The 24,985-nt window shown below is 39.7% G+C and overlaps 1 protein-coding gene and 1 non-coding gene across 6 annotated transcripts in view; one reads left to right on the top strand and one right to left on the bottom strand.

Annotated features, from left to right (window-relative positions):
* ATF1 (activating transcription factor 1) overlaps positions 1 to 24,985 on the bottom strand; it is a 64,350-nt gene that overhangs the window by 34,413 nt on the left and 4,952 nt on the right. For all 5 annotated transcript variants that reach the window (XM_027542844.1, XM_027542846.1, XM_027542842.1 and 2 more), the window contains exon 2: positions 21,555 to 21,653. In XM_027542844.1, the coding sequence (XP_027398645.1) occupies positions 21,555 to 21,647 (93 nt within the window). In that variant the 5' untranslated portion in view covers positions 21,648 to 21,653. The remainder of the gene's footprint in view (positions 1 to 21,554; positions 21,654 to 24,985) is intronic.
* On the top strand, positions 23,757 to 23,828 carry TRNAE-UUC. Its single transcript has one exon. It is a non-coding gene; the product is annotated as a tRNA-Glu (tRNA).

Genomic DNA, 24,985 nt, shown 5'->3' with positions numbered 1-24,985 from the left:
CCTTCTTACCACTGAGTTTTAAAACCTCTCACACTGCATGTTCTCATTTGCTTCCCACATAATAAGTTTATTTGTTTTGCTTTTTCATTTCAAGGAAAAAGAAAGAACAGACTATTCTGACATTTGGAATGATTATTTTTTACTTACTTCAGTATCAACTACGGCAAACCCGTAAGCCCAGGGTATCTGCTCAGTCATTAATGATTGGAGCCATTAATTCAAAATACAAATGAAAAATAAAATGAGTCAAATTTTTACATCTTTTGGTTTATTATTTAAAGATAATTTAACTGTAGTTCTTGTGGTTTAAAAAACATTTTCCCCGTAGTATGCTGTACTTGCCCCAAAGTGTTTCTCTTTCTAGGTCTCTAAAGATTCAAAATGATCTGAGGCTTCCCTGGTGGCTCAGTGGTTAAGAATCCACCTGCCAGCACAGGAGACATGGGTTTGATCCCTGGTCCAGGAAGATCCCACATACTGCGGAGCAACTAAGTCGGTGCACCACAACTATTAAGCCTGCAGTCCAGAGCCTGGAATTGTAACTACTGAAGCCTTTGCACCCTACGGCCCGTGCTCCACAAGTGAAGCCATCGCAAAGAGAAGCCTGCACACTGCAACGAGAGAGCAGCTCCCACTAGTCGCAGCTAGGGAAACACACGTGCAGCAACGAAGACCCAGCACGGCCAAAAATAAATACACTTTAAAACAAGATTGGGCAGAGAGGATTCATACATGGTAAACTGACCAAAGTAAAGAATTCATACTCAAATTACAAACAAAATAAATTCATACTCAGAAGTATGCTTTCAGGAAAATGCCAAACTCAAGTATCTCCTATACAATTCTTATTTTTCTTTAAGTACATATCCTTTTGTACACTCAAGTGTACTTAAAAAGAAAACCTTATTTCACTACGATAAACAGAAACTAGTATCATTTGCTGTAACTATATGGTAACTATAAAAATAATGAAAACAACGCTGCTATTAAATATATTTTGAACTTAAAAACAGCATACAATCTTAGATGTTTCATACTTAATGCTTCTCTGTCCTCTGCTTCTTATATTCTAAAGACTCAAGATTCTAAATCACCAAGCCAAAACCGGAAATACAGTAAGAACAAGTAAAAGAGTAAATAAAACCACCTATCAAGGCGGACTTGAACTGCTCTCAAAGGAGAGGGGAACATTAAGAAGCCAGGGTTTTCTCTAGGTAAAGATAAGAAGGACCACATCATCAGGGTAAGGTAATAAAAGGAACATTCCATAGGTATGGAGGAGGGAAGGGGTAAAGAAAATGTTACTAGTTCTCCAGTAGAACCCAAATTAACATGACCTAGACGGTACAAAAAAAGAAAAGAAGAGCCTGAAACTCTAGAGGTGATTCCCCAGGCACCTGGCAATAGTAAATATTTTTTGGAGAAAAACTCTCATCCTTTGCCACAAAAAATGTCCACAGTTTCTCAAGATTAATAGACAGTAAAGAAAAAATAACCACAAGGTAGGAGGAACAAGATGCAAAAACTACAACAGACAGCACAATCAGACCCAAATGATTTTAAATAATGACAGTATCAAAGATTATAAAACAATTACGCTATGTTTAAGTAAACGGTAGGCTATATTTCAAGAAAAGCTTGAAAATATCTTCAGTAAACACAAAACTATAGTAGATTTGAAAAAGAACCAAACATTTTCTAAAAACGAAGATATTCTTGAAATTTTAAAAATCACTGTTCAGATACACCAAATAAAGCTAAAGTGAAACTTAGTGAGTGGGATTATAGGTATGAAGAAATTATCTGAACTGCAATATGGACAGACAAACAGATGGAAAATGAGAGGTTGAGTGAGAAGGACAAAGAAGAGGATAGACAAATGGCTAAAAGTAGTCTTAGAACAGACCCCAATCCATAGACTCAAAAACCCTGGTAACTCCCATGGGGAATAAATAAGAATTCTACACCGAAACACAATATAAGGGAACCTGCAAAACAACTAAAGGTAAAGAAAAGACTATAAAAGTACCTGAAAGAAAAAAAAAGTTTATATTTAAAACAGCAATAGTCATATCTTAATCTGACTTCTCAAAAGCAACAATGGAAGACAGAAGCCAACAGACTGCTATTTTAAACATGCTAAAAAATAACCTAGAATTCTACGTTCAGGCAAAGTACCTTTTAAAAATGAAAACGAAAGAGGTACTTTCAAGAAACAAAAACTGAGCAGCAGACTTACACCAAAGTAAATTCTAAAGCAGTGGTTCTCAACCAGGAATGATTTTGCCCCTCAACGACATCTGACAGCATGTGGGGACATTTGGGATGTCAGAACTGGGTGGAGGGGTTGGTACTGACATCTAGTGGGCAGAGATGCGGGTGCTGCTAAATGTCCCACAATGCACAGTCCCCCACAACAAAGAACTGTCCAGCCCCAAATGTCCATAGTCCTGAGGCTTTTCTAAAGCAGATACTTAAAAGTCATCTCAAGTGGAAGCTGTGACATGTAAGAAGGAATGAGGAGCAAAAAAAGTGATAAATATATGGGAATAAAATGATGAATACATAAAATAATTATGTTTTATGTGACTAAAAGAAAGTAAGACAATAAATGGGAAATAAATATTCTGAAGTTACTGGACTATCTGAGAGGAAAAGTATTAATTAACTTTGGGCTTTACTAAGTAGGCATGCTGTAATTAAGAAAAATCACTAATAAACTAGTAGTGAGTTTATGTATAGTTCAAATTAATAAAAGTCATGGCAGGATGGAATGAGAACAATTAACTCAAAAGAAGACAAGAAAGGAGAGAAAAAGAAACATGGAGCCTGTGGGTCGAAAAGTACAAAATAAGATAGTAGAATAAATACGTATCAGTAATTATGTCAACTGTACATGGATCAAAGCTCTGTTAAAAGTCTAGGAGGGACTTCCCTGGTGGTCCAGTGGTAAAGAACCTGCCTGCTAATGCAGGAGACACAGCTTCAATCCCCAGCCTGGGAAGATTCCACATGCCCATGTGCCACAACTTCTGAGCCTGCCAGCCGCAACTACTGAGCCCACAAGCCCTAGAGCCTGTGATGCACAAAGAGAAGCCACTGCAACGAGAAGCCCACGCACCACAATGCAGACCCAGTGCAGCCAAAACTAACTAAATAAAAGATTTTCAGTCTAAGACTACAATGGAATACTGCTGCTGCTGCTAAGTCGCTTCAGTCGTGTCCGACTCTGTGCGACCCCACAGATGGCAGCCTACCAGGCTGCCCCGTCCCTGGGATTCTCCAGGCAAGAACACTGGAGTGGGTTGCCATTTCCTCCTCCAATGCATGAAAGTGAAAAGTGAAAGTGAAGTAGCTCAGTCCTGTCCGACTCTTAGCCACCCCATGGACTGCAGCCTACCAGGCTCCTCCGTCCATGGGATTTTCCAGGCAGGAGTACTGGAGTGGGGTGCCATCGCCTTCTCCTCAATGGAATGCTATTCAGTCATAAAAAGACTGGACTCTTGTCAGCTGGGACAACATGAATAGATCTTGAGGGCATTATGTTAAGTGAAATAAGTCAGATACAGAAAGACAAAAACCACATGACCTCACTTACATGTGGAATAAAAACACCACCACCATCAAGCTCACAGAGAAAGACTGGTGTCTGCCAGAGGCAGGGAGTGAGCAAAATGGGTAAAGGGGGTCAAAAGATACAAACTTCCAGTTAAAATACAGCTTAGTCACAGGAAGGCAGTTTACCACATGATGACTATAGTTAATAATACTGTATTGCCTATTTTAAAATTGCTGAGAGAATAAAACTTAAAACTCCTCAGCACAAGGAAAAGAATTTTTGAAACTGTACAGTAAGGGATGGTAATTGGACATACTGTAGAAAAAATTACTCACCTAGTCACGGGCAGTAGCCAAGATGAGCTACCCCACGTCTGAGGTCAGGGGCTGCGGCCTAGAGGAGCTACCCCACGTCCAAAGAGCAGCGGCTGCGCAGGAGCAGGAGGGCCAACAAGAGCTACTCCACGTTCAAGGTCAGGAGGGGTGGCCATAAGGAGATACCCCTTGTCCGAGGTAAGGAGAAGCAGCTGCACTTTGATGAAGCAGCTGTGAAGAGATACCCCATGTCCAAGGTAGGAGAAACCCAAGAAAGATGGTAGGTGTTCCGAGAGGGCATCAGAGGGCAGACACACTGCAACCATAATCACAGAAAACTAGTCAATCTAATCACACGGACCACAGCCTTGTCTAACTCAATGAAACTAAGCTATGCCATGTGGGGCCACCCAAAACGGGCGGGTCATGGTGGAGAGGTCTGACAGAATGTGGTCCACTGGAGAAGGGGATGGCAAACCACTTCAGTGTTCTTGCCTTGAGAACCCCATGAACAGTATGAAAAGGCAAAGTGATAGGATGCTGAAAGGGGAACTCCTCGGGTCAGTAGGTACCCAATATGCTACTGGAGATCAGTGGAGAAATAACTCCAGAAAGAATGAAGGGATGGAGCCAAAGCAAAAACAACATCCAGTTGTGGATGGGACTGGTGATAGAAGCAAGGTCCAATGCTGTAAAGAGCAATATTGCATAGGAACCTGGAATGTCAGGTCCATGAATCAAGGCAAATTGGAAGTGGTCAAACAGGAGATGGCAAGAGTGAACGTCCACATTCTAGGAATCGGTGAACTAAAATGGACTGGAATGGGTGAATTTAACTCAGATGACCATTATATCTACTACTCTGGGCAGGAATCCCTTAGAAGAAATGGAGTAACCATCATGGTCAACAAAAGAGTCCGAAATGCAGTACTTGGATGCAATCTCAAAAACGACAGAATGATCTGTTCGTTTCCAAGGCAAACCATTCAGTATCACAGTAATCCAAATCTATGCCCCATCCAGTAACGCTGAAGACGCTTAAGTTGAATGGTTCTATGATGACCTACAAGACCTTTTAAAAGAACTAACACCCAAAAAAGATGTCCTTTTCATTATAGGGGACTGGAATGCAAAAGTAGGAAGTCAAGAAACACCTGGACAAGCAAATTTGGCCTTGGAATACGGAATGAAGCAGGGCAAAGGCTAACAGAGTTTTGCCAAGAAAATGCACTGGTCATAGCAAACACCCTCTCCCAACAACACAAGAGAAGACTCTACACATGGATATCACCAGATGATCAACACCGAAATCAGACTGATTATATTCTTTGCAGCCAAAGATGGAGAAGCTCTACACAGCCAGCAAAAACAAGACTGGGAGCTGACTGTGGTTCAGATCATGAACTCCTAAATTGAAGAAAGTAAGGAAACCACTAGACCATTCAGGTTTGACCTAAATCAAATCCCTTATGATTATACAGTGGAAGTGAGAAATAGATTTAAGGGACTAGATCTGATAGAGTGCCTGATGAACTATGGACGGAGGTTCGTGACATTGTACAGGAGACAGGGATCAAGACCATCCCCATGGAAAAGAAATGCAAAAAGGCAAAATGGCTGTCTGGGGAGGCCTTACAAATAGCTGTGAAGAGAAGAGAAGTGAAAAGCAAAGGAGAAAAGGAAAGATATAAGCATATGAATGCAGAGTTCCAAAGAATAGCAAGGAGAGATAAGAAAGCCTTCCTCAGCGATCAATGCAAAGAAATAGAGGAAAACAACAGAATGGGAAAGACAAGAGATCTCCTCAAGAAAATTAGAGATACCAAGGGGACATTTCATGCAAAGATGGGCTCAATAAAGGACAGAAATGGTATGGACCTAACAGAAGCAGAAGATATTAAGAAAAGATGGCAAGAATACACAAGAACTGTACAAAAAAGATCTTCACGACCCAGATAATCACGATGGTGTGATCACTCACCTAGAGCCAGACATCCTGGAATGTGAAGTCAAGTGGGCCTTAGGAAGCATCACTACGAACAAAGCTAGTGGAGGTGATGGAATTCCAGTGGAGCTATTTCAAATCCTGAAAGATGATGCTGTGAAAGTGCTGCACTCAATATGCCAGCAAATTTGGAAAACTCAAAGTGGCCACAGGACTGGAAAAGGTCAGTTTTCATTCCAATCCCAAAGAAAGGCAATGCCAAAGAATGCTCAAACGACCGCACAATTGCACTCATCTCACACGCTAGTAAAGTAATGCTCAAAATTCTCCAAGCCAGGCTTCAGCAATACGTGAACCGTGAACTTCCTGATGTTCAAGCTGGTTTTAGAAAAAGCAGAGGAACCAGAGATCAAATTGCCAACATCCGCTGGATCATATAAAAAGCACGAGAGTTCCAGAAAAACATCTATTTCTGCTTTATTGACTATGCCAAAGCCTTTGACTGTGTGGATCACAATAAACTGTGGAAAATTCTTCAAGAGATGGGAATATGAGACCACCTGACCTGCCTCTTGAGAAACCTGTATGCAGGTCAGGAAGCAACAGTTAAAACTGGAGATGGAACAATAGACTGGTTCCAAATAGGAAAAGGAGTACATCAAGGCTGTATATTGTCACCCAGCTTATCTAACTTATATGCAGAATACATCATGAGAAATGCTGAGCTGGAGGAAGCACAAGCTGGAATCAAGACTGCTGGGAGAAATATCAATAACCTTAGATATGCAGATGACACCACCCTTATGGCAGAAAGTGAAGAGAACTAAAAAGCGTATTGATGAAAGTGAAAGAGGAGAGTGAAAACGTTGGCTTAAAGCTCAACATTCAGAAAACGAAGATCATGGCATCTGGTCCCATCAGTTCATGGGAAATAGATGGGGAAACAGCAAAGCCCAAATATTTCTGGGCTCCAAAAATCACTGCAGATGGTGACTGCAGTCATCAAATTAAAAGATGCTTACTCCTTGGAAGGAAAGTTACGATCAACCTAGATAGCATATTCAAAAGCAGAGACATTACTTTGCCAACATAGGTCCGTCTAGTCAAGGCTATGGTTTTTCCAGTGGTCATGTATGGATGTGAGAGTTGGACTGTGAAGAAAGTTGAGCGCCAAAGAATTGATGTTTTTGAACTGTGGTGTTGGAGAAGACTCTTGAGAGTCCCTTGAACTTCAAGGAGATCCAACCAGTCCATTCTGAAGGAGATCAGTCCTGGGTGTTCATTGGAAGGACTGATGCTAAAGCTGAAACTCCAGTACTTTGGCCACCTCATGCAAAGAGCTGTCTCATTGGAAAAGACTCTGATGTTGGGAGGGATTGGGGGCAGGAGGAGAAGGGGACGACAGAGGATGAGATGGCTGGATGGCATCACCGACTCGATGGACATGAGTTTGAGTGAACTCCCGGAGTCGGTGATGGACAGGGAGGCCTGGCGTGCTGCTATTCATGGGGTTGCAAAGAGTCAGACACGACTGAGCGACTGAACTGAAATGAATTGAATATAACTAAATATCTGCATACCAACCCGTATGCAGCAGATATGTACAAGCGTATTCATTAAGTGTAATTTATAATACCTAAAAACTGAGGGGGAAAACGTCTAGGAGAGATCTTTTTTTTTTTTTAATCCAGTTATATAGCATTAACAAGAGATACACCTAAAACCTAACTTAAAGACACAGAAAGACTGAAAGTAGAGATGCAGGAAAAAAGATTGCCATTAAGATACTAAAATTAGTATCAAATCAGAATTTAAGGTCAAAGTTTTTTCTAGAAATAAAGACACAAAAGGGGTAATTCTCCAGGAATATACTTTTAAAATCTACATTCATTTAAAACAGCCTCACAGCACACTTTCAATCACAATATACAACTACAATGGAAGATTAAATGCAGTGCTCTCAAATCAAAGAATCAACAAAAAGTGATAAAGCCATACAAGGTTTAACAACACAACCTAAGCTGACCTAATAAATATAGAACTCTGCATTCAAATGCAGAATATACCTTCTTTTCAAAAGCACACTAAACATTTTTGAAAGCTTACCATGGATTATGTGATAGCAAAGTTTACTGCAAATTAGTTTTGGAATTATTAATTTTGTGACCAAAATTGAGTTCTATTACTTCATTAGAAGATATATCAAGAAACCACAGAATTGCTTCTCAAGAAAAAAACAGGTAATTCCCTGGTGGTCTGATGATTAGGACTCAGCACTTTCACTGCCAAGGCCTGGGTTCAATCCCTGATAGGGGAACTAAGATCTCACAAGCCAAAACACGTAGCTACCAAAAAAAAAAAAAGGGTACTCCAAATTATATCATTACTTAGCAAAATGCACTCAACATGAAAGTTCTGAAATACAAACTCAGTTTTGTTTTGTTTTTGTCTGTGCTACACACACAAAAAGGCTGTTATCTTAGTTTCCTGACCAGGGACTGAACCTGTGCCCCTGACAGTGGAAGCAAGGCATCCTAACTACTGAATCGCCAGGGAATTCTCTGAAACTCAGTATTTTTTTTTTTTTTTAATGAATTCAACAAAGTTGGAGTCTTAATAACCCTAAGGACAGAAATTTGCTGGTCACCGTTCCTCTAAATAGTTGTGTATGATATAATGTACTGAGTTTTCTTCTAAGGTGTAATTGTTGTTCTTAGTCCTCTTACTACAAAAACCTCTTTTCATCAACAGAAAATGCTACTGTGTGTACTCATATTTCCTTTGAAAAAGCTCACATATACTCAAGACCTCTTGGTCTTTTCATCAACAGGAAATGCTATTTGTGTGTACTCATATTTTTCATCAACAGAAAATGCTATTGTGTGTACTCAGATTTCCTTTGAAAAAGCTACTCATATTTCCTTTGAAAATGCTACTTTTCATCAACAGAAAATGCTATTGTGTATACTCAGATTTCCTTTGAAAAAGCTCACATATACTCAAGACCTCTTGGGTTTCCAACATTTGGACATCTTCAGTGACCTCACCAAGTCTACCTTAACACATTACAATAACTATTTTGCTACTACTATACTTCAGATATAAATCAGAACATTTTGTTCTGATAGAATGTTCTATTCTGAGGAACATTAATTTCTTACCATAGACTGTTAAGTGAGACTTCTCATGTTAAAGTCCCTCCATATATACTGATTAACTTAAATTATGAACCTTTGGTCTATTAGTTCAGTCATATTACTTTATATAATTTTGGACTATAATCCAACAGTTCATTAGGCCAAGTCCAGAGTATTAACACTATAAACAGTTGTTATGATAAAATGATGTATCTAAATTATCCGAAAATGTCTACTATAGGTAAAATTTTATTTTAGCATATTTGTAACTTATATCTACTCTCACATCCCACTGAAGAAATTAGCTATTCTTTACACATTTTCTAATACTTTTTGAAGCTAAGAGTAATCCCCTTATAACAAAATCTTATTTTACACTGTGCAAAATGAATGGGTAGATGATGAGAAAATCTGAGCTGTTCATAACTCTTAATCTGCTTTCAAAATGAAAGAATACAAGTGAACCAGTTTCTTATACACAGATAAAAATTTTAAAAAAAAGACTAGACTTAAGTGCAAGATCTGAAACCATAAAACTTCTACAGGGAAAGAGACAGTAGACGTTGGACACTGGTCTTAGTAATATTTTTCTGAATCTGCTTCCTCAGACAAGGGCAACAAAAAGCAAAAATAAACAAATGGTACTACATCAAGCTTAAATACTTTTAGCACAGTGAAAGATAATCTCAACAACAAAAAAAGGCAACCTACTAAATGGGAGGAGATATTTGCAAATGATATATCCAAAAAAAGGTTAATATCCAAAATACAAAAAGAACTCAAAATAACTTAACACCAAACCCCCCCAAACAATCCAAATGTTAAAATAGGCAGAAGACCAGAATAGACATTTTTCTAAAAAAGACACACACGTGGCCAACAGACACATGAAAAGATGCTCAATGTCACTTATCTCTAGGGAAATGCAAACCAAAACCACAATGAGATATCACCTCACCATCTGTCAGAATGGCTATCATCAAAAAGACAACAAACAACAATAAATGAATGTTGGTAAGCATGTGAGGAAAAGGGAAATCTTCATGCACTGCTGAGAATGTAAACTGGTCCAAACACAATGGAAAGCAGTATAGTGATTCCTCAAAAATTAAAAATAGAACTACCATAGGACCCAGCAATTCCACTTCTGGGTATTTACCAAAAAAACCAAAACACTAGTTCAAAAAGATGTATGTGTACTTCCCTGGTGGTCCAGTGGTTAAGAATCCACCTGCCACTACAGGGGACACAGGTTCGATCATTGGTGGGGGAAGATTCCACAGGCTGCAGGCAACTAAGCCCATGTGCCACAACTACCGAAGCCTAGGTGCTCTACAGCCCATGCTCCACAACAAGAAAAGCCACTGCAATGAGAAGCTCAGGAACCGCAATGAAGAGGAGCCCCCACTCACCACAGCTAGAGAAAACCAGAGCACAGCAACAAAGACCCAGCACCGTCCAAAAGTAAATTAAAAGGTATAAGCACCTCTATGTTGATGGCAGCATTATTTACAGTAGCCAAGATATGGAAGCAACCTACGTGTCCTTCAATAAATGAATGGATAAAGATGATGAACAATGGAATATTACTCAGCCATAAAAAGAAGGAAATCTTGTGATCTGCAACAACATGGAAAAGACCCTGATGCTGGGAAGATTTAGGCAGGAGAAGGGGATGACAGAGGATGAGATGGTTGCACGGTACCATTGACTCGATGGACATGAGTTTGAGTAAGCTCCGGGAGCTGGTGATGGACAGGGAAGCCTGACATGCTGCAGTCCATGGGGTCACAAAGAGTCAGACACGACTGAGTGACTGAACTGAACTGGATGCATCTAGAGGGTATTACGCTATGTGAAATAAGTGGGACAGAGAAAAACAAGCACTATATAGTTTTACTTATATATGGAATCTATTTTTTTTTAAATGAACAAACAAAAGATATACACTCACATACACAGAGAACAAACAGATTTTCCAGAAAGGAGGGGAATTAATGTTGGGCGAAATAAATGAAGGGGATCAAGAGGTACAAACTTCCAGTTGTAAAATCATCTGATCACACTACCTGATACAGAAAAAGCATCTGAAGCATCTGACAGATTTAATATCATTTCATGGGGGAAAAAAAAAAAAAATCTCGGAAAACTTAGAAGGGAACCTCCTCAAACTCACAAACAGGATCTATAAAAACTTACACAGCTAATGTCAGATTTAATGATAAAAAAATGAATGCTTTCCATTTGAAACTGGGAAAAGAAAGGATGTCCATTTCATCACTCTATTCAAGAAAATTCTGGAAGCTCTAGCCATTACAATAACACAAGAAAAAGAAACAAAATGCATACAGATTGGAAAACAAGAAATAAAACCAACTCTATTTGCAGCTGACACTACTAAACATACAAAATCCTAAGAAATATTAAAAACAAATGAAAACACCAAAATCATCCCTCCTAGAATAAGTGTGTTCAGCAATGTTGCATGGTCAAGATCAATAACCAAAATCAACTGCACTTCTATGTCCTTACAATAAATGAAATCTAAAATTAATACAATATCACCTACACCAGCTCTAAAGAAAATATGCAATACTATTTATAACTGCTCTAAGGAAAATAAAATACTTAGCTGTAAGACTAACAAAACAGATATGGGAATAAGACGTCAGTTCTCCCCAACTGATCTACATGTTCAGACACAGACAAGCTTCTCCTAAAATCTGTAAGGAAAAGGACCTAAAATAGCCAAAACAATTTTGAAAAAGAATGAAATGGGAGGAGTCATCTTCTCAATGTTAAGGCTCACTACACACGGTACACAAGACAGCGCGGCACCGAGGCAGGGACAGACACACAGATCAGCGGAAGGAGCGCAGCAGAGAACTTGGAAACAGACAAATATCCCCGAACGATTTTGGATAAAAGGGCAAAAGCAATTCAGTGGAGGAGGGGACTCTCTTCAACAAACAGTGCTATAGCAATGTACACACACAGGCGAGCAGAAAACAAAACCCTCAAATCTACACAAAAATTATCTTAAAATGAATCATGGACTTAAATGTGAAATATAATACTATAAAACTTTAGGAGAAAATGGGGGGAAAGTCTTTGAAATTTAGGACTAAGCAAAGAGTTCTTAGAGTCAGCACAGTCCATAAAAGGAAAAATTTATAAACTGAAACTAATCAAAATTTAAAACTTTCAGCTCTGTGAAAGACCCTATTTAAGCAAATGAAAAAGGAAAGTTACCCTTCTAGTTCCCATACCATCCATACTGGAAACACCTAAGTAAACTTAGATTTCTAACTCTCTATAGAAGAGTTCTTTCTTTCCTGAAAAGTAAAATCCAGATGACTGAGAACATCCAAGACATTAGACAGAGAACCTCCAGGTAAGAAAGGATTACCAAAAACACTGCTGTGCACACGTACACACACACTCTTAGCTTATCCCTCCTTGGGTCAAGTTCTCATGTCAAAAATATGAATGGAATGAAAATCAATCAGTTTTAAAAATGTTCTGGAGCCAAGCTTATTTGGAATTTCTTAAATTAGCCTCATTTATCCTCATCCATTGCCTGGAGCCAACAAACAACTGTGGTGATTATAAAGTCTGCAGTTGTAACAGACACCATGATACAACAGCCGATCCCTTTCTCCAGTAAAAGCCTTACTCCCCAGCTACTGGAGGACAGCTACTGACAGGGGTCAGCCCCCTTTGGAAAAGCCCTGGCTGATTAGAGTCACCTTGCCTGAGGTCACACATACCCCTTCCCAGATCAGTCACGACACAATGCTTGGTGGTACATGCAGGAATAAAAAGGCCTGGCTGGTTCCTTACCCCAATTCTGAAGAGCAATCTGAGCTTCAAAGATCCCCACTGAGGTCCTCAGTGAGACTGAATCAAAGTCCAACTTTTCCCTCTGCCCAATCCTGCTTCCTTCTACTTCTTTCTTTCCCTTCCACAGGTGGTAATCCCAAAAGTCTTCCTAATAAACTTCCTGCCTGCTAATGTCCTGTCTGCTACCCAGGAAACCCAAGCTGTGTGGGAAGTCAAACTGCTGGAATTCAAATTATATCTCTAGCCTTAATAGTTGTAAGAACCTCTAAAATGGGGATTATAAAACCACAATAGGTTGATAAGAGGTTTGAAGGTGTTAAAACATGTTTAGAATAATGTCTCTGCTTTTTAATACGCTGGCTAGGTTGGTTATAACTTTTCTTCCAAGGAGCAAGCGTCTTTTAATTTCATGGCTGCAGTCACCATCTGCAGTGATTTTGGAGCCCCCAAAAATACAGTCTCTCACTGTTTCCATCGTTTCCCCACCTATTTGCCATGAAGTGATGGGACCAGATGCCATGATCTTAAGTTTTCTGAATGTTGATCTTTAAGCCAACTTTTTCACTCTCCTCTTCCACTTTCATCAAGAGGCTCTTTAATTCTTCTTCGCTTTCTGCCTTCATTAACTCTACGACTTGGAATCTCGACAATCCTTGGACTCCACAGAAACCTATAATCCATTGCATCTTTTCCCTGCTTTCGACTCCATCAAGTACCCACTTCTTCCTTACACAGCTTCAACTTCAAGGTCCAGCATTATTACCCCTGTGTCACATACACCTTCAATGTCCTTGTCTTTTCTTGCTTTGCTGTAGTCTCTGGACTAAACAGCAACCTGCTAACTCACATCCTCTATGCCTGTAACTGGTACACAAGTAAGTATCTGAATCCAACTGGAGAAAAAAAACATACTGAACTTAATGGTCTCACTTTAAGTTCATGATCACTAGCCTCAAGTGGACTGTTAATGCTTTCCAACAATCCTACTGCATATCCCTAGTCTACCTATGTTCTCAAAATGTTTTATTTGACTGAAAAACAATGTATCAAAAGAAAAATTTCAGAATAGCTCATCCCCAATCTACCTACTTAACCTACCTAAGCACTGGACCACCAAGGAATTCCCACAATGAAGTATTTTTTTAATTAAAGTATGTTCTCTATTTAAACAGAATGCTAAGGCACATTTTAACAGACTACAATACATTATAAACATAACTTTTAAATGTGCTGGGACACCAAAAACTTTGTGTGACTTGGGCTTTATTGCAATATCAGCTTTACTGTAGCAGTCTGGAACACAGTATTCATTAACACCGAACTTACAGTCAACAGCACTACAAATCATACCTGAATGAAACTTATCGAACACATTTATTTTCTACACAAGGTACATCACAACCTTCTTGCACCTAACACTTAAGGTCTAGGCTTAGAACCCATTTTAAACAGCAAAATCACCAACAAAAAGCGCAGTAATGTGAAAAACACGGCAATAACTAGACCACACAGAGAACAGTTTATAGTATGAGAGCTAATGTAAGACAAAATACTGCCATTATTCAGCCTCAACTGAGAAAGTGACTCATATTGTTCACTACAACACACATGTCCACTAATGACCATAAAAGTACATACTGATTTGGGGCTTACAAACAAATTTTACTAAGTAGGTAAATTTGCAAATACAGAATCCTTGAAAAGTGAAAATCAACTATATTAATAGTTACTGTTACTCCTCATCTGACCTACCAGCAGCAACTTACATAGCTGACCATCACCTCATTCTTAATTTCCAAAATCCTAATGTCTCTTAATTTTTCCCCCCCACTTTGGCCATCCCATTTCAATCTCCCCAAACCCCAAATGTTGGGAGTCCCAGAATCAAATCCATTGATTTCATCTCTGACTACACTCAAGCCCAGTAACCTCGAGATACTGCGGCATGGACCTCAGGTGCTCTGTTTTCCTTTTCCCTTTGCTCTGTTTCCTCTCTGGAAAAATTCTGTTGGTCTATCCTCAGTTTATGGATTCTTTGCTCAGTTGTGTCAGGCGCATGAATAAACCCTAACACATACTTCTTCTGTTTCACAATTGTTATTTCTAGCATTTCCATTTGACTCTTGCATAGTTTCTATTCCTCTGCTGAAATTTACCTCGTGTTCATACATGTTCTCCACCTTTTCTACTAGAACCTCTAATATATTATTGTTATTTTAAATTCACTATCTGATATTTCTAACAACTGAGTCACCCTGAGTCTACTGATCATTTTTACTTCTGACAGTGGGTGATTTTTTTTTTCCCCCTGCTTTTTTGTATGTGCTTCATGTGTAAGGACATCATGTGTAAGGAGAGTAGAGACTGAGGAAACAGTATTTATGCCTAAAAATAGGCACCCTTTTACTAAGCTTTTAGTGGAGGTGATGGTGGGGGGGGGGATGAGTCAATCCATTCAGGAGTTGAAACCCCCATTCAGGAGCTTGGGTTCTGTTATGATTACCTTAAGTACACTTTCTGTGTTTAGTCGCTCAGTCCTGTCCGACTCTTTGAGACCCTCTGGACTGTAGCCCACTAGGCTCCTGTCCACAGGATTTTCCACACAAGAATACTGGAGTGGGTTGCCATTTCCATCTCCAAGCAATCTTCCAGACCCAGGGATCACCGGCATCTCTTGTGGCTCCTGCACTGCAGGCGGATTCTTTACCTCTGAGACACTGGCTTCCCTTTAAGTGCACTACCAGCTCCAAATTCCTCTGCTGTGACCTGCTTAGGGTAGGGTCTGGTTTGCCAGAGGGTTTTTCTCAATGTTCTTGCTCCACCCTCAGCTTTAGGCTTTCTCTGTACACCTGACCCAGTGTCTCTCTAAACTCTTAGCACTCCCCAAGGGTAGGGGATAGACTGCTGTTGCTTTACGTGCTTGGAGGAATGGGGGCAGATGGGGAAGTTCTCTGTTATCCTGGCCTAGTCTCAACTGACCTGTTCAAAATTGGAAAAGGAGTACGTGAAGGCTGTATACTTGTCACCCTGCTTATTTAACTTATATGCAGAATACATCATTCGAAATGCCAGGCTGGACACATCACAAGGTGGAATCAAGACTGCCAGGAGAAATATCAAAAACCTCAGATATGCAGATGATACCACTCTAATGGCAGAAAGCAAAGAGGAACTAAAGAGCCTCTTGATGAAATTGAGAAAGTGAAAAGGCTGCCTTCAAACTCAACATTCAAAAAACTAAGATCAAGGCATTCAGTCCCATCACTGCATAGCGAACAGATGGAGGAAAAAGTGGAAACAGTGACAAATTTTATTTTCTTGGGCTCCAAAAATCACTGTGGACAGTGACTGCAGCCATTAAGACGCTTGCTCCTTGGAAAAAAAGCTATCACAAACCTAGACGGTGTATTAAAAACCAGACATCACACTGCAGACAAAGGTCCATATAGTCAAAGCTGTGGTTTTTCCAGTAGTCTCATATAGATATGAAAGCTGGACCAGAAAGAAGGCTGAGCGTCAAAGAATTGATGCTTTTGAATTGTGATGCTGGAGAAGATCTTGAGAGTCCCCTAGACACCAATGAGATCAAACTAAAGGAGTCAATCCTAAAGGAAATTCTGAATATTCAATGGAAGGACTGATGCTGAAGCTCCAATTCTTTGGCCACCTGATGCCAAGAGCCAACTTATTGGAAAAGACCCTGATGTTGGGAAAGACTGAGGGCAGGAGGAGAAGGGGACGACAGAGGATGAGATGGTTGGATGGCATCACCGACGTGATGGACATGAATTTGAGTAAGCTCCGGGAGATAGTGAAGGACAGGGATGTCTGGTTCTGGTGTGCTGCAGTCCATGGGGTTGCGGAGTCAGACATGACCTAGCAACTGAACAAGTGTCAGTCTCAGGAAGTGAGGCTTTCTCCCAGTAGTAGGCAAACTAATGATCTGAACCTGGGAAAGTTTTCTGCCCTTCCCTCAGGGTTTATGGATTTTCTTTTTCTTTTCACTTCTCCCACCCATAATGGAAAAATTGGGTTTATTCCCTTACCCAGGTTGCTTAAAGCTTTTTTCCACAAGGATGAATGGTCCAGGCAGGCCTGTACCACCTAGAGAGGTATTCTCTATATCCCTTGCTTCCTAATCTTTCTCATAAGCAACTCTTGGAGGTCCTTGGAGAAAAGCCTAAAAGTGGGTGTTACCTATCCTTGTTTTGCAGCTCCCAAGGGGTCATTCCTTGCTAGCCTACATTTAGACTTTGGCAATTCATTAGAAATTTAGCTAAATTCTTTTTTCCCCCGTAGTAAAGCCCTACTTTCTTCCTGTGCTCTGCTACAGGTGAGCCATGCCCACATCCCACTTCTAATGCATTGAGAGAAGTCATGATTTTTTATATACTATAGCTTATTCTTGTTTCACAGTGGAAGCAATATGCTCTCCAGCTTTCTACATCCTAAAAGGAAGCCAGAAATCACTCCATGAGTTCAAATATTACCTATATATATATGTAGAACTTCTAAATTTGTATTTCTAGTCTGGACCTCTCTTCTGGACTCCAGACCATATATATCCAACTACCTGCTGGACAAGTCTACTTGTATGATTTGCCAGACAGATTCTAAGGTGGCCCCCATGGTCTCCACATTCTGGTGTATATGCCTTTGTGTGGGTGTTAGAGGGATCTGTAGCTTGCTTCTGCTGCTAAGTCACTTCAGTCGTGTCCAACTCTGTGCGACCCCATAGACGGCAGCCCACCAGGCCCCTCCGTCCCTGGGATTCTCCAGGCAAGAACACTGGAGTGGGTTGTCATTTCCTTCTCCAATGCATTCTAGCCATCAGAATAAGGCAAAGATGGTGGAATGTTATTTCCTGTGATTACGTCACATTTTATGGCAAAGGAATAGGGTATCACCCCTGATTATGTTATATAAGGCCCTGTCTTGCCAGCTGACTCATTCTAATTCTCTTGCTGAACTTAAAGAAGCAAGCTGCCATACTGTGAGTTGCAAACTGCAGATGATCTCTAAGAACTGAAGGTGGACGCCTGTCAAAAAAGAAGTTCTCAGTCCTACAGCTGCAACAAAATGAATGCTGCCAACAAACTGAGTGAGCTTAGAAGTGAATTCTTCTCTGTCCTAGTCTCCAGATAAAAAGGCAGCCCTAGCCAACATCTTGATGAAGCTTGTGAAACTCTGAAGCAGAGAACCCAACTAAGAAGTGCCTGACCCTCCAGAAATTATGAGATAATCAATACATGTTGTTTTAAGCCACTGTATTTGTAGTGATTTGTTCTGCAACACAGAAAACTAATACAGATAGTACCATAAACTCAACATGCCCAAAAGCCAAATTCCTGCAACATCCCCCCAAAAACAAAGAAAAAGTTCCAGTATTGTCCATCTCAATAAATGGCAACTCCATTATTACAGTTATTCAAGTCAAAAACTGTAGAGTCAATCTTAACTCCTTTTTCCTCTAAACCCACATCCAATCCCAAAGCAAACACTGTTGGCTTTACAATCAAATTACACCCAGAGTCTACCTTTATCTCACCACCACCGCGTTCACCTTAGTCTGAGCCACAACTGTCTTTCATGCACGTTTAGTGTCTTTAACAGCCTCCTAACTGGTTTTCCTACTTCTACTCCACAGAGCAGAGAGAATGATCCTATTAAAATATCAGTCAGATTACATTTTTACTTACACTACTCCAAAAGTTCCTCATCTTACCGAGATTAAAAGGCAAACATCTTATAGTAGTATGCAAGGCCTGCGTTATCTGGCATTCTTCCCTCCCAACCCAACCTCTCCACCTCGCCTGTGTCACCTGCCTCTCCCACCACAGTGGCTGCCCTGCTATCCCTTAACCATGCCAAATGCAGTTCAGTCTCTGAGTTCACAGTTGTTGGTCCATATAATTAAAGAGGTATTTCCACACATAGGACTTCTCTGTCCAGCTTATATCAGACGGCAAGTCCCCATCCCCATTAACAATCCCCTATCCCTCCTTAGAGGAGAGTGAAAAAGTTGGCTTAAAGCTCAACATTCAGAAAACGAAGATCATGGCATCTGGTTCCATCACTTCATGGGAAATAGATGGGGAAACAGTGGAAACAGTGTCAGACTTCATTTTTTTGGGCTCCAAAATCACTGCAGATGGTGACTGCAGCCATGAAATTAAAAGATGCTTACTCCTCGGAAGGAAAGTTACGATCAACCTAGATAGCATATTCAAAAGCAGAGACATTACTTTGCCAACAAAGGTCCGTCTAGTCAAGGCTATGGTTTTTCCAGTGGTCATGTATGGATGTGAGAGTTGGACTGTGAAGAAAGCTGAGCGCCAAAGAATTGATGCTTTTGAACTGTGGTGTTGGAGAAGACTTTTGAGAGTCCCTTGGACTGCAAGGAGATCCAACCAGTCCATTCTAAAGGAGATCAGTCCTGGGTGTTCTTTGGAAGGAATGATGCTGAAGCTGAAACTCCAGTACTTTGGCCACCTCATGTGAAGAGTTGACTCATTGGAAAAGACCCTGATGCTGGGAGCGACTGGGGGCAGGAGGAGAAGGGGACGACAGAGGATAAGATGACTGGATGGCATCACTGACTCGATGGACATGAGTTTGAGTGAACTCCGAGAGTTGGTGATGGACAGGGAGGCCTGGTGTGCTGCGATTCATGGGGTCACAAAGAGTCGGACACGACTGACCGACTGAACTGAACTGATCCCTCCTATCCTGCTCTATCAGCCTCACAGCACATATTACCAACTAATATGTTTTATTCTCTCCAATACTAGAATATATGTTCCATGAGAACTGAAACCTTTGTTCACTGCTATATCCCCACCTTATACTGAATTACTGAATAATTACTGTATTAGATACTTTTTCCTCACAGAATTTAGAGTCTAATAAAGCAGGCAAGCAACAACAATTTGGATACAAAGTCATTATTTTTAAAAATCACTATAAAACTATTCAAGATCTAGAAGTGTACTTATTCTATCTCTGTAAAAGCGCTTTTAAGGAAACTTGGAAAACATTCACATCTAACCAAAATTACTGAAATGTGTAAGTAAGTAAACTGAATTAAAACATCTGTGACAGGCTCTACTAACAGAAAGGTAACTGAAAAACTCTATCACTGTTTTTCCAGCCCTACATGGAGACAATATTGTTATTCTTCACAGATATAGCCAAATAATAGAGAATAAATCAAGCCTGAAGGATTAATCCTTTAGATGCTTAGTTTTCCCACTTTTTCATCTGTTTTATACTCTGAAAAATTATTGGGGAACTTTCATTTATGTCAGCTTTTCATCTAATACTTACATTTAAGATTTAAATGATATTTTAAAAATATTTGATAGTTCATTTTAAAATAACAATCATAAATCCACTACACATTAACATAATATTTTAATTAATAAAACTAAATATTTCCCCCCAAGGTTAGTGAGAGAAATGACATTGTTTTACATTTCTGTGTTATCTCCTTAATGTTTGAGTTAATAGAAAATGCCTGAATTCTCTTTATCTGCTGCTACATTAAATATATGCCACATGTTGTTTTGGTGGAGGTATATGAAGAAAGATGCATGGATCAGACAATCTGAAATTTTAAAAATACAGTGGATAAGAATCTGCGTGCCAGTGCAGAGGACACAGGTTCAATCCCTGGTCTGGGAAGATCCCATATGCCATGGGGCAACTAAGCCTGTGCACCACAATTACTGAAGCCAGAGCTCTAGAGCCCACCAGCTACAACTACTGAGCCCATGAGCTGTACCAACTGAAGCCTGCACGCCCTAGAGCCTGTGCTCTGCAACAAGAGAAACCACTGCAATGAGAAGCTCATGTACCACAACCTACTGCTGCTGCTAAGTCGCTTCAGTCGTGTCTGACTCTGTGCGACCCCATAGACGGCAGCCCACCAGGCTCTGCCATCCCTGGGATTCTCCAGGCAAGAAGACTGGAGTGGGTTGCCATTTCCTTCTCCAACGCATGAAAGGGAAAAGTGAAAGTGAAGTCGCTCAGTCGTGTCCGACTCTGTGCAACCCCATGGACTGCAGCCCACCAAGCTCCTTTGTCCATGGGATTTTCCAGGCAAGAGTACTGGAGTGGGTGGCCATTGCCTTCTCCAACCACAACCTAAGTAGTCACTAAATCTCCACAACTAGAGAAAAGCCCATGCAGCAATGAAGACCCAACACAATCAAAAATAAATAAACTAATTTTTAAAATATCATTAATTCTCGGGACTTCTCTGGCGGACCAGTGGTTAAAATTCTGTGCTTCCACTGCACAGGGCACTGGTTCAACCCGTGATCGGGGAACTAAGGATCCTGCCTACCATGCAGCCAAAAAAAATTTTTTTTTAACTTAAAAATTAAAGCAAAAAAATCATCAGTTCTGCAATGTACATGTATATCAATTTAAATTATCAAATGAATATACCTATTTTCCATTAAGCAAAAATATTTTAACAATCATGTACCACATGAAATTTATCAGTATCTCAAGTTCTGAGAAATACATACATATTAAAACAACACTAAGTATATTTTGTAGAAAAGATAATAAAACTGAATCATCTTGACAACATATGTAAATATTCCTTCCTTCCATACATTTCAACATTTTAGTTTTTCTCTATTGCTTATTTTTTTGAATGTTAGTAATTATTGACTTGAAACAACAGATTCATCTGCAATAACAAACACTGCTAACTGGCTCAATATTTTGGCTGGTTCCTGCCTTACCTGTTGAGCAATATGAGAAATATGAGCTGCCTGAACTGTGGAACCAGATTGAGGTGCTGTCTCTGAAGTGTTACTCTTGTGAGAATCTTCCATAATCAACTGTAAGGAGAAAAAAAAAATCAGTTAAAAGATGCTAACTTCATTTTCAAGAAATCTTGTGACATTTCTCTTCTTAACATGCATACTTTTTCAGAAGAATAAAACAGAGCTTTTTTGTTTTGAAGAAACAAAACAAAACTAAAGGCTTAGTTCAGTTTATCCAGACTCATGTTCCTATACCTCTGCTCTTGGGTGTTCAGTGACCTAATGATAAAATCTTTTAAAATGGCAAATAAAAAGTGCTATAGAATATAACTTGGCTGCCTCCATGGAAGACAACTGGTAGCTATGGTATAGAAAGAGAATAAAGATTTTCCTTGCATATTCTTTTAATTTTTTTTGAGTTTTGACCCATATGATCATGTTTAAATTTAATAAATGGTATACAAACATAAATTATTATGACTACGTTTTCAAATGCTACCCCACTCAAGAAGTGTGACAGGACTTCCCTGGAAGTCCCGTGATTAAGAATCCGCCTGCCAATGCAGCGGACACGGTCTAGAAAGACTGCACACGCCATGGAGCAACTAGGCCCGTGTGCTACCACTACTGATCCCGGGCTCTGCTCTGCAACAAGAAGCCACTGCAAGAAGCCTGTGCCCACAACGAAGAGCAGCGCCCCCGCCCACACCCGTCAGCAACAGAGAAAGCCTACATGCAGTAACGAGACTCAGTACAGCTGAAACTAAATATTAGGTAAATGTTTTTTTAAAAAGTATGATATGCAGGGACACAAGCATTTTTTTCTGCAGTCTAGGGAACAGTTTCTAATTGGATACACAGTTTAATATAGAGAATTTATTGAGCAAAGGTTGAACAGAATAAACGAATGAAATCATACCTAAGGACTTTCTAAAGATCTAGATGATCTAATCAACTGCAGGACATGTAGGCTGGATAAGAATGAGAATAAGTGGGTTATGAGAGATGGAATATGTCAAGTAGAACTACTTAGAGACTGGTAGAAGTTTTAGGCGAGAAGGCAATGGCACCCCACTCCAGTACTCTTGCCTGGAAAATCCCATGGACGGAGGAGCCTGGTAGGCTGCAGTCCATGGGGTCGCTACGAGTCGGGCACGACTGAGCAACTTCACTGTCACTTTTCACTTTCCTGCATTGGGGAAGGAAATGGCAACCCACTCCAGTGTTCTTGCCTGGAGAATCCCAGAGATGGAGGAGCCTGGTGGCTTCCATCTATGGGGTTGAACAGAGTCGGACACGACCGAAGCGACTTAACAGCAGCAGCAGCAGAAGTTTTAGGCAGAATTTAAAGGTTTTATAATCATTTTGAAAGACATAAAAAGAGAAAAGGCTGGGCAGCAAAAAATGAAAAGATACTCAATTTCATTAAGTATTAGAGAAATACAAATCAAAACTACAATAAGATACCACTTCACATCCATTATGATGGCTAATATTAAAAAACAGAAAATAAGGGTTAGCAAGGATGTGGGGAAACTGAACATTTGTGCACTGTAGCTGGGAATGTAGAATGGTGCAATCACTAGGAAGAACATGGTAGTAACTCAAAAAATTAAAGACAGAATTACTATATAATCCAGCAATCCCATATTTGTGCCTCTATCCAAAGAATTGAAAGCAGGGTCTTACAGAGATATTTGTACAGCCCTGTACATGGCAGAATACAGCCCTGTATACAGTAGCCAAAAGGCAGAAGCAACTAAAATGTCCATCAATGGATGAATGAATAAACAAAATGTGATATACGTACACAATGGTATATTACTCGGCTTTAAAAAGGAAGGAAATTGTGATACATGCTACAATATAAATGGACTTTAAGGACATAATGCTAAGTGAAATAAACCAGTTCCCAAAAGACAAATATTGAATGTTTTCACATATTTAAGTTACTTAGGAATAATCAAACCCATAGAAACAAAGAATGGTGGTTAACAGGGATGGGAGGGAGAGATGGAGAGTTGTTGTTTAATGGTATGAAAAAGCTCTGTAGATTGGCTGCAAAACAACGTAATGTACTGAACACTACTGAATTGTATACTTCAAAATACTTATGATGATACATCTTATTTTATGTGTATTTTTCCATAATTCAAAGAATTTTTAAAGAGAGAGAATTCCCTGATGGTCCTGTGTTTAGGATTTGGCACTTTCAATGCTGGGGCCCAGGTTCAATACCTGGTCAGGGAACTAAGATCCCACAAGTCATGCAGCCCAATTGATTAAAAAATTAAAATAAACATAACAAAATCGTTTCTACAAGATATATTCTAAAAAGGAGAATTACTTGGTTAAGCAGTATGAATATTTAAAGCTTTCTGAAAGAACTGTAGTCCACTAGAAGCACATGAGAAAGCAATGGGAATTTTTTAAAGTCATTACAACACAATAGATGGAAAATGGTACACTGTCATACATTTTTAAAATTCTCCATTAATTGCGTGAGCTCTGTTTATATTATTTGTCCACTCATCAGATCTTAGTGTTGTCCCTATTACCCTGTATTATTTCTTCATATAAACTTTTTCTATCATGTTAATACAAATACTATTCCAATTTGACTTTATTATGATTACTTCAAAATTCTGACAAGTTCATCTGGTGCTTCCCTGTTGTTTCTGGAACTGCTTTTGAAGCTACATATGGACTCTTCTTTAGGAAGAGTGCAGTGATTTTTAATCTACACTAAGAGAAGTAGTAATCCCACAGATTAAACATAGAGATAGCATCAAAGATGGAATTTTATACTTTCTACATATTACTGCTACTGAAAATGCCTTTTTAAACATGCCATTTCAGAAAACACAAGAATATAGAGCAGAAAACAAAGAGAATAAAATAGTTAAGAATAAACTTACCTAAGAAGACAAAAGAGCTGTATACAGAAAGCTGTTAAGACACTGATGAAAGAAATCAAAGCCAACACAAACCATGGAGAGATATACCATGTTCCTGGGGATGAGGAGTCAACACTGTGAAAATGCCTCTATTACCAAAAGAAATCAACAGATTCAATGCAGTCTCTACCAAATTACCAATGGCATTTTTCACAGAGCTGCAACAAAAAATTTCACAATTCATAGGTAAACACAAAAGTTCCCGAATAGCCAAAGCAATCTTGAGAAAGAATAACGGAGCTAGAGGAATCAACCTTCTTGACTTCAGACTATACGACAAAGCTACCATCATCAAGAAAGTATGGTACTGGCACAAAAACAGAAACACAGACCAATGGAAGAACAAAGAAGGCCCAGAGATAAACCCATGCACCTATGGGCACCTTATCTTTGGCAAAGGAGGCAAGAATATACAATGAAGAAAAGATAGTCTCTTCAATAAGCAGTGCT

This window comes from Bos indicus x Bos taurus, chromosome 5 (assembly GCF_003369695.1).
Source record: "Bos indicus x Bos taurus breed Angus x Brahman F1 hybrid chromosome 5, Bos_hybrid_MaternalHap_v2.0, whole genome shotgun sequence".
Classification (NCBI taxonomy): domain Eukaryota; kingdom Metazoa; phylum Chordata; class Mammalia; order Artiodactyla; family Bovidae; genus Bos; species Bos indicus x Bos taurus.
This window is presented reverse-complemented; position numbering and strand designations above follow the sequence as displayed.